Below are 10,780 nucleotides of genomic sequence, written 5' to 3' on the forward strand. Positions count from 1 at the left end.
TCCCTGTGAGAAAACCAAGTTTCTCACAAATAACTAACAAAATTAGAGTATTGAACCCTATAATATTTTTCCAAAGCATCCCATCTATGCTGAAAAATCCTCTGTCTTCAATTTGACTACAGTGTTCCACGAGAACTAGGCCTTCTCTACAAGTTCTGTGGCTGAAAAAATATCGTAACAGTTTGAAAAAACGCACATAGCGATATGCTATCTACATAAATGCTTGTGTGCGTTAGGGAAAACTTTATCAGCGACACTCATCAGGGCTAAGTCCCTGTCAGACACGATCACGGATAGGCTTCTATCACCAAACAAGCCACAAAACTGACGTAGGGCCCACTTATAATCGACTGTTGTTTCAGATTGAAATAGCACCTGACACACGGTGAAAGACTTCCACGTTGAACTCACCCCAACAAACTATACGAAAGACCACCAATACCTGTTAGTTTTGTAGATAACGTCTAGCATGAAAACTATTGAAAAAGTCCAAGCCAACTTAACATCTTCTGGATGGGCCCATAACAATCTCGTTATCTCCTCGATATTCTCATCCTCTATCAACTCTTCAAAATAATATTCTTTTGCTAACAACTCACACAATTTCTACAATTGTATGAGACCGTTCATATCTAATCTCCTCACCTTCTGCTTTGCAGTGTAGACTTAGGATATACTAGATATGTTTTCATGATACCTATTCTTAATGAAATCCAAAATTTGTTTAGGCTTTATTCCACACTTACTCATCTCTGACAAGTATTCGAACTCTAGAACGGTCAGACGAATAGCAAATGCATGTCCTTCAAGGGTCTGCACCAATACATAGTTGTGAATACCATTTCTAACTTCTATTTTCCAACTATCGACAGTGCCGCGTTGGAAAACACCTTTTAACTTAAATGGACATCCCGATTTCTTGGTTTCCGACTTTCTCTTATTAGCCCTCCCTTCGCCTTCTTTTTTTTGTGACCGATATACACCCGAGCACTCGCAAGCCAAATTCAATCTTACTACTCGATTTCCCTTAACATACTCCGACTTTTCAATTACCACAACCACATTAACTTATTTTTCTCTAGCGGTTGCCCAACCAATTGCCTCGCTACGTGTATGAAAGACCTAAACACATAAAAAACAATTATTATTAATACACTAATAAAATTACATTTATAAAATTTAAAAAAAAAAATGAAATCAATTCCTACTCCATCATACCTCTTCCGTAGTAAATATTTCCGTTGTATCACTTAAAATTGATTGACAATCCACATCATTCGAGTTTACAGAGGATCGGTTCTCGAATAGCGGCAAAGGATCTTATATATATAATAAAACAAGAGTCTAAAATAATTTGTGTAATGCGGGATTTCAAAGTCACCAAAAAAAAATGAACTTCTCACTAAATTTAGTCCAAACGACCCAGCCACATCGGCCAATAGGGTTCCTAAATGACCCAGTCATGTAGTTCCATAGAGGGTCCAAGTTCCATAGAAGGTCCAAACAACCCAGCCATGTTGGTTGTTATAGTCCCCAAACGACCTAGGCTTGGGTTCTAAATGTTGTTGATTCATTCATTCAAGTGTTTTGCATTCATTCATCCATTTAATCAATCGTGTTTTGCATTCATTCTAATCAATGCTCTCTTGTAAATTCATTCATTCATTCAATCAATCAAGTATTTTGCATTCATTCTAATCAATATTCTCTTGTAGATTAATTCATTCATTCTATCAATTAAGTGTTTTGTATTCATTCTAATCAAGTGTTACCTCATTATTTAGGTTTGTTTGTCTTTGTCGTCGACGATTTTTCAGGATCTCATTTGCTCGACTAGTCGCATCTTCTATTTCTTCACCTTCTTCACCTTCACCTTTAATATTTTTTGCCACTTTTTCACTTTCTATTGGTTGTTCTTCATCTTCAACATTTATTCTATTTTCTCCTTCTTTAATTTGTTATTGCACCTTAAGCATTACCTCAAATGCTTCTTCTTCATTTTCGTGTTCCATTTAGAATTTTAATTGGGTTTTGATTGAGTATGAAAAAATAAATAAGGAGTAAATGAGAAATATTTCAAATAATTGAGTGAAATATGTTTGTATACCCTAAACCCTAAACTAGTTTATTATTTACAATTGAAAAAAAAAATAGAAGATAATAAGTTTAGATATAAAACAAATTATTATTTTAAATTTAGATAATTGAGTGAAATATGTTTGAAATTAAAAAAAAAAATTATGTCAGTACGAAATTTGTAAACCCTAAATCCTAAACCCCAAACCCCAAACTAATTTATAATTCACAATTTGAAAAAGAAAATGAAAAATAAAAAGTTTGGATATAAAATAAATTATTATTTCGAATAATTAAGTGAAATATGTTGGTACGAAAATTTTAAACCCTGGACCATAAATCCCAAACCCCAAACTAATTTATGATTCACAATTTGAAAAAGAAAATAACAAATAACAAATATAAATATAAAACAAATTATTATTTCAAATAATTGAGTGAAATATGTTAGTACAAAATTTGTAAACTCTGAACCCTAAACCCCAAACCCCAAATCCCAAACTAGTTTATGATTCACAATTGAAAAAAAAATAAATAAATAAATAAAATAAATAAATAACAAGCTTAGATATAAAACAAATTTAGATTTTGACATGTTTGATTACATTATTTTAGATTTTGACATGTTTGATTACATGTTTTAACTTGATTATATATACTATGTCATAACAGATAAAGAGTGCAGAGTGCATGTAATTGTATTAGTGCAACTAATTGTGTCATTTCTAACCCAATTTTTTAAATCAAATTTCAATTTTGCTAATTCAATTGGAATGTGTTGATCAAATTTCAATCATTACTAATTCAATTTTGCAGGTCATTGTTTAAATAAATTATTGTATAATTATGATCGATTAATGATTTTGTATTATAAGAAAAGTGTTTGGTGTTTATGTATAAAAAAAATGTAATTAGTGTTTATGTAATCAATTTTTATTGGTTAATCGGGCTAATAATTGGTTAATCAGGAATTTCCTTGGTTTAGAACTTCTCAATTATTTTAGTCCAAACGACTCCCCCAGGTTGCCTCATACAAACCCCAAACGACCCAACCATACTACTTGCATGTAATACCAAACGACATAATCAGACTGTTCCATGGAAAAAACAGAGAGCTCTGTCTCAAACGATATGGCCAAACCGCTTGAGTGTACACTCAAACGGTACCACCATATCGTTTGAATGATGGTGGTACCGTTTGAGTATACACTCAAACGACACGATCAGACCGTTCTATAGAGATTCCATAAGTCAATTCTCAAACGACAAGCTCAGACTGCGTGGATGTACACTAGAACGACATGGTAATATCGTTTGAGTGTATACTCAAATGACATGGTGAGACCGTTTGAGTGTACACTCAAACGACCCAAAAGTTTCGTTATGGCGAGACCGGTTGAATTGGTTGTTGGGCCTGAACTTTGCTGTCAAACTTGTAAAATTTCTTTTTTTTTTTTGGGTTGCCCAATCCAATTTGATGAGTGCCCAATTAAACTACCTTATATAACAGCAGTGTTTCAAAGCCAAAACTAAGAAAGAACATCAAAACTCTGTTCAACTTTACTCTTCAAACTAAAACCAGTTTATTCCCGTGAATTCTGTCCAATTCTTCCACCATAAAAATGTTTTCTTTAACAAATATGCCTTCAACAACAACAGTATTTTTTGCCTACACCTCACTTCCAGCTTTCGTTATGCTCATCCGAACCATAGCAAATGAAGCTAAAAGCATTTTGACACAATTCATGCCAGAAGTACTCCAAAGAAAATTCCTCAGTATTTTTAGAGGTCTTTTTGGCAGCCCATCTTCTCTGCTCACCCTTGTCAACAACGAATACAACAGGTATATCTTGAACGAAATGTACAAGGCTTCAAAAATCTACCTGCACACCAAAATTGCCAGTCCCTCTCTCGATAGGCTTACCCGTAAACAAACACCAAAGAGATAAGAACATAACTGTCACAGTTGAAAAAGACCAAGACATTATCGAGGTCTTTGAAGGCATTCAAGTTACATGGAAATTGATCTGCAACGAGACAGACTCAACCTCTGGTAGACGCAAGGAAAATAAGTTCCTCGAGCTTAGCTTCCACAAGCAATACAAGAATATAATGTTGGACTCTTACATGCCTAATGTGCTAAAGAAATCAAAAGCCATCAGAGAAGAAAACAGGGCTTTGAAGCTCTATTCACTTGGCTTTTATGGAGATGGCAATGGGGATGTTTGGGGGTCAATCAACCTCGATCATCCAGCAACTTTTGACACACTGGCAATGGATACAAAGATCAAGAAGGAACTGTAACAAGATTTAGATAGATTCATGAAGAGGATCTGGCAAATCCAGCTTAATAGCAGCCATGGCCAATTATCGGAATTTCAATATATACGATCTGGAGCTTGCGAATCTCTACAGCAACTCAGAACTTCAAAGGTTGCTGGTTGCTACAGCAAACAGATCAATAGTAGTGATTGAGGATATTGATTGCAGTGTTGAGTTGCAAGACAGGACAGCAACAGCAGGAACCAGTGAGGGTAGAGAAAGCCATGTGAGTCCATATACGATACTATCATACTGCTTATCTACATGATTTTAAGTTGAACAGGACTCGTGATGTTTTTATTTTGCAAAAGAGGGAAAACATTTCATTCCAATACAAACAGACCATAGATCTTGTCCATAGACTTCTAAGGGGATCCCAAGTTTGTACACAAGCCTTCCTTCCAAAATGGATGTTCATGTGGGACCATATTTACATACCTAAACACATACTTGACGAAACAAAACACCTATTTACAGATCTTTCATTTCAGCAACTACCTTTGGCACCATATTTAACATTTTCTACAAATAGAATAGTTTGTTACCTATAAAAGAAATAGGGAGGCCAGATCATTCAGATCATCCTCATAATATTATCATTGGTTTCCAGGTGTTGAAACAAGTAGGCTGTCCAATTGGGTAGTTCTTCCACCACTAGACCAACTTTACACGTCCTAAATACATTACGGTTTGCTTGTTTGTTAATCTTCTCTTTTCTATAATTGCAGTTGACCCTCTCTCAGTTACTCAACTTCATCGATGGCCTCTGGTCCAGTTGTGGAGATGAACGTATCATAGTTTTTACAACCAATCACAAGGACAGACTTGATCCCGCACTGCTATGACCTGATCGTATGGATATGCACATCCACATGTCCTACGGCACACCTTGTGGGTTCAAGCTTCTTGCCTCCAACTACCTACAGATTCAGGATGACATACTTTTTGAAGAGATTGAACTCCTGATAAGGGATGTAAATGTAACCCCAGCAGAAGTTGCAGAAGAGTTGATGAAGAGTGATGACCCCAAAAGTTCCCTCGAAGGGCTAACTAACTTCCTTCAAAGAAAGAAGGCTGAAAATGACAAGTCCATTGTTCAAGGTGAGAAACATGGTGCAGGACTAGAATGCCAACAAAATGAAAATGACAATGACAAAGAGGCCAAAAACAACACTACGAGGAGTACGAGCACAAAAGAGACTAAAGTCATCAGTAATGAGGATTGAAAGAACGATAGGAGAAAAGGATGTGAAAGTTCTCACACATTTGTGTTGTGTTATACCTTGATACTTGCAGCAGAAACAGTCACATATTCTAATAACCGAACTGTATGTCCCATATATCACATCAAAGCAATTTAAAATTTTGAACCTTTAATCATCACTGGATTTACTACACTTTAGAATATGCCATGTATCTAAAAAGGCTCCCGTAAGTTTATATGCTGTCTTTTACTATCTACTCTTTTCTACTCTTAAAAGCATAACACTGTCAATTACATAAGTGTACATTTTCATCCTCAAACATCACAACAGAAGAACAAAACTATAACTATGGAATTGAACTAAATAGAGATACTAAACGATTATTCGCTGAAAGATTATATATATTATTTGCGAATTAGAGCACTTTCCTGAATATCGAGATCAGCAGTTCATCTGTTGAAAAGAGAGAGCCTCCTCAGTTTCTTTTTGAACCTCTGAAATAGTGGAACTTTATACTGCCATTTTCATTTCTATTTTCTGGTGAGGGTTATAACCCATGAGCTCAAAATCAGAGATCACAAAGGAATCGATATCCTTCTTTAGACGGTTAATCTTCAACATCTGTGTTAAAATAGAAGACTAAACAAGCATATACAAACTAAAATATAAAATGAAGGAATTCAAGTCACCTAAACCTTAAGACAACTTACATCAAAAGTATCCTTCTAGTTAAAATTCGGTACAATTTTATTTTACTTACAGGGAAAGGTTTGGGGTGTTTCTGAAGTTGCTCTGACAAAGGCCTTGTATGATTCTTATATACATGAGCATCACCAACAACATGGACAAAATCACCAGGAACAAGGTCTGCGGATGAAAAAGAACAAGACCAGAGCCTTATGTTTAATACGGAAATCTAAAAATTCCTAAATGCCCCGTTTCTTCCTTATATCTCTTTCCTATAGTAGTAGTCAAAAAATTCGAGTAACTGCAGAAATTATTAGAAAACACAGTCGGCTTACAATAGTAGTCTTTCATTACCATAACCACTAGGTGGAAATGCTTCTTAGACATTTTACCATTTTTCGAAAATATGGTGGACATTAAATAAAAGAGTTAATAACTTATTAGAACCCTGAACTTACCAAAACTTTACTAAATGGTACCCAACTTTTTTTTTGGCCTAATTATACCATGAACTTCCAATTTCTTACACTTTGGAACCTTATACATTTGCCTGACTAAAATGACCCCATCTCTTTAATTTCTAAATTGCCACTTAGCTATAATCCATTACTTAAGTTAGTCGAGTCATCTCACTCGTCCCAATAGAGAATACGATGTTCTTCATCCACCACCCCACCATCTTTTAGATTAAAAAAAAAAGCTTTGGTTGATAGTGGCGGGGGTTGAGGTGGTGGTGGATGAAGAAAATACACTTAGTTGTAAATTATAAATTACATAGGTAGGGGCATTTTGGTCAAATAAATGTCTAAAGGTACCAAATTGTAATAATTTAGAAGTTCATGGTACAATTAGGCCAAAAAAAAGGTCCGGGAACCATTTAGTAAAGTTTTGGTAAGTTCAGGGTATGGAAGCAAACGGATATGTGAAAAGTTGGAATCATGTTATAGGGATGAATGCATACCGCAAACATGAGCAATCATGCAAGTCAAGAGAGAATAAGATGCAATGTTAAATGGCACACCGAGGCCCATGTCAGCAGATCGCTGATACATTTGGCAGGATAGCTCCCCATTTGCTACATAAAACTGCATAAATAACACACATCACGATGATATGCAATTACATAATCCAAAAAATTGGGGAAAGAAAGACAGTGTTGCTAACCTGTGCAAACATGTGACAGGGTGGAAGAGCCATCAATTTGAGATCAGAAGGATTCCATGCTGAAAGAACAATACGTCGGTCATCAGGTGTATTCCTTATCTTGTTAACAACATCTAACAGCTGATCAAATCCTTGCCCATTGTAGTTAGCATGCATATTTGTATAGCTGCAGACACCATCCTTTTGAATATCCATCCAAATAAGACCGTAACAGACAACAAAAACCTTCCCTGCAAATAAATAATATTTACCCACCTGGCACCGAAGTGTCTCCACTGGAAGCCGTATACAGGTCCTAAATCGCCTTCTTCCCTATCCACCAGACCAATGCTAATAAAGGGGAAGAAAAAGAAAGTTACATATTTTAATTTTGACCAAGTGCCATTTATTATGCCTAAACTGGCTTAAATGGGTCAAATACTTGCCTGTCAAGGTATTCTCTGGACGAATTGCCATCCCAAATGTGAATTCCTTTTTCTTGTAAAACCTGTTAATAATGATATTCAGAGAATTCTGTATGTCAAGAGGTATACTTCAGGATCTCAATTGATGCATTCCAGTACGAATGACTAGCCATGGCTAAGAATGGAACCAAAATTTGACAACAATCCTCTAGTTCCAACCCTATAGAGTTCAATTAGTTCATCAAGCAGACTTGTGGAATCCACCACGCTCATATATAGGTCCAGTCGTTAAAAAGAAGTTTTAAAGTGCTTTTATGCTTTAGTTTTTCTGAGTAAAATCTAATAGATGGACTTCATGTTTAGAATCATCTCCAAAATGCAAATGATTAGAACTATCAACTTTTATGTTTGTCCAGTGATAATTACAAGTGAAACTTGATCATAACCACTAGTTACCAAGTTTAAACAAAATTAAATTATTAAATATATGGCAATCATCTATCGAAACAGAGAAGACAAACTGGTCCAGTTTTAAACGAAGGCAAAACACAAAAATCATAGATCTTGTAGTTGTACAGTTGAGAACTATGACAAAATGATACAGGATGTGGCGATGATTTGATCATAACCACTAGTTGCAAAGTTTAAACAAATTAAATTATTAAATATATGGCAATCATTTATCGAATCAGAGAAGGCAAACTGGCTCAGTTTTAAATGAAGGCAAAACACAAAAATCATAGATCTTGTAGTTGTCTCAGTTGAGAACTATGACAAAATGATACAGGATGTGGCGAAGATAAATAGATAGTTCAAAATGTGTGATGTATCAGCATCAGACAATTTTAACAAGTACAAATGTCAAACACATACAACTCCTGCAAATTTCCATGTCTGGGTAAGATGAGAAGCAATTAAATTTAATACCTTTGAGTTTGTAGAACCACTGATGAACCACAATAGCTCTTCGACGACACCACGCCAAAATACTCTCTACACAACCGAAAAATATAATTGGATTGAAGCACAGATATGCGTTGAATTTGTTATTGATGTACTGAACACATGAAAGAGTAGAAATACGTTTAAGAAATATCATTTTAGACATACAAAAAGTTTAACTCCGGTCGTTAATCAATTATAAGGGGTCAAACCCAACGAGCAAGGAAATCACAGACATTTACTTGACTAAAGTTTTACTTAAGTATGTGTAACACTTCCTAATTGGAGCATTGGACAGAAAGCGTCAGAAGACATTCATACCTTAGTTGTAAGAAGTGGAAAATATTTGCGTAGATTAAACCGCATCTGCAAACAAAGAAGTAAGAAACAAAAGTTAGTGTGTTACTTAGCCGCTTCACAATCAGAACACACACACAAGCAATGTGAATTTGATCAACGTTGTACGTCCATATGGTAAATTAAGCAGAAATCCCTAATATCTCTTCGAAAATACCTGACAACCAAATTTTGATAGTGTTCCAGTCTCTGTCCTGTCAGCTTTTTGGGTTCCATTCAAGATGATGTCCTGAACCAATTTAAGATATGTATACTCCTCATGTCTCTCAAAAATAAGCTTAGGCAGAAAGGAGAAATTCTCAATCTCAAATTTACTTGACTCTGAACTATTATCAAATGTCAATCCATTCTCCAGGGAAATAGACTCCGCAGCAGAGCTCCTCAAACGGATATATGTCGCAAAAGAATGTCGAATGTTGTCTTGAACCAACGGAAAGGATGAGTACCATAAACGAAAGTGCTTAGAATCAATTGAAGGCATGAATGTATCACACTCAATATTTGTCTCAATCTCTGTGATGTGGATTGCCTCGCATTCAGGTGCATTTAGAGCTTCACTGTTGTAAAATAATATTAGGATCTCTTTCAGCACAAAATAAAACAGCACCTAAAATGAAGCTTTTAAACAAAATAAAACTCACCTAAATATTTGGCCGCCTCCGATCACAAAAACTTTCTCTATAGAAAGACAATAAGGTGGTCCTGCTAAAATCTCCAATGCAGAAGCCAAACCTCCACACACTACAACATTCTCAGCACTAGCAATGTTAGAACTCCCAAAACGAGTCAGTACAACATTAAGGCGTCCAGGTAAAGGTCGATACTTTTGCGGAATGCTCTCCCATGTTTTCCTACCCATTATCACTGCATTTGTTTTCCCTAACTCCGACGTAGTCATAGTTACCTCCTTAAAAAAATTCAAGTCAGATGGCAACCTCCAAGGCAACTTCCCATCTTTCCCTATTCCCATACTCGGAGTTGCAGCCACAATAACTTGATAAGTCCTCCAAGTTCGAGGCCCCATATGAGAATCACCCTTTACAACATTACTACCACCAGACATAACTGAAAATCTTTGAGAACACTTATTCGCCGCAAATCTTTGCAAATAGAATATGTTACTACTTGTTATACCTGTTGGTGAAAAAACCTGATATAGGTAAAAACAAACTCTGCATTCAGTCGTATATATATGATGATACTACAAAAGTAAATAATATCCAAAAAAAACCTTGGAAAAAGAAATGGTCCTTGAGCATAACAATCCAAATTTGAGCATCTGGAAAATGTGGCCGAGATTAATAAGCAGAGTCACTCATCCTGCTATTGCCACAAGAATCAATTTGTTTTCATTTATAAAATGTGTATTGAATACGCAGCAAAAAAAATAAAACTATAATGATACTGAGCTGGATTTGAAGAGAAACAAAAGTAGATGAACTCTACGCGTCGAGTTAAAAGGATACAAAATTATGGGAAAGAGGAATTTAAGTTTGAACTCCCACTACTATCATTTTATCAACACCCCATTGCCGCCAACATAAAACCCTATACTTTAAAGAGGTTGAACGTGTGCAACATTTATAAAGGTAACGCCAACTAGGTTGCACGTATAGCGAAGTT

The 10,780-nt window shown here is 35.5% G+C and overlaps 1 protein-coding gene and 1 pseudogene across 6 annotated transcripts; one reads left to right on the plus strand and one right to left on the minus strand.

Annotated features, from left to right (window-relative positions):
* The first annotated feature begins 3,346 nt into the window (after positions 1-3,346).
* LOC147514961 (AAA-ATPase At3g50940 pseudogene) lies at positions 3,347-5,919 on the plus strand (annotated as a pseudogene). The gene is made up of 3 exons (XR_015212961.1): positions 3,347-4,628; positions 5,009-5,037; positions 5,127-5,919. The product of XR_015212961.1 is annotated as an AAA-ATPase At3g50940 pseudogene (transcript).
* LOC147514962 (bifunctional dihydrofolate reductase-thymidylate synthase-like) lies at positions 4,759-10,780 on the minus strand. 5 transcript variants are annotated; one of them, XM_086585665.1, is made up of 12 exons: positions 10,389-10,780; positions 10,292-10,307; positions 9,799-10,206; positions 9,315-9,714; positions 9,122-9,166; positions 8,786-8,851; positions 7,880-7,941; positions 7,710-7,784; positions 7,455-7,620; positions 7,252-7,375; positions 6,364-6,470; positions 4,759-6,224 (listed from the first exon to the last, which is right to left on the minus strand). In XM_086585665.1, exons 1-12 carry the CDS (start codon positions 10,414-10,416, stop codon positions 6,114-6,116), a joined length of 1,608 nt encoding a protein of 535 aa, XP_086441791.1. In that variant the 5' UTR covers positions 10,417-10,780; the 3' UTR covers positions 4,759-6,113. The 5 variants fall into 5 exon arrangements, with proteins under 5 accessions (XP_086441791.1, XP_086441786.1, XP_086441782.1 ...); XM_086585660.1 differs by having other exon boundaries at positions 9,799-10,222; positions 10,389-10,779; XM_086585656.1 differs by lacking the exon at positions 10,292-10,307 and having other exon boundaries at positions 9,799-10,291; positions 10,389-10,778.

This window comes from Coptis chinensis, chromosome 2, assembly GCF_015680905.1.
Source record: "Coptis chinensis isolate HL-2020 chromosome 2, ASM1568090v1, whole genome shotgun sequence".
In the NCBI taxonomy this organism is placed as follows: Eukaryota; Viridiplantae; Streptophyta; class Magnoliopsida; order Ranunculales; family Ranunculaceae; genus Coptis; species Coptis chinensis.

Bases quoted from the DNA above. Each gene is read 5' to 3' on its own strand.
- LOC147514962 (XM_086585653.1), bottom strand. From the start codon at position 10,436: ATGCTCAAATTTGGATTGTTATGCTCAAGGACCATTTCTTTTTCCAAG. The intron at 7,376-7,454 runs GTTAGCAACACT...TTATTTATGCAG, and splicing joins CCTGTCACATGTTTGCACAG to TTTTATGTAGCAAATGGGGA. The intron at 6,471-7,251 runs GTATGCATTCAT...TTTCATCCGCAG, and splicing joins CATGATTGCTCATGTTTGCG to ACCTTGTTCCTGGTGATTTT.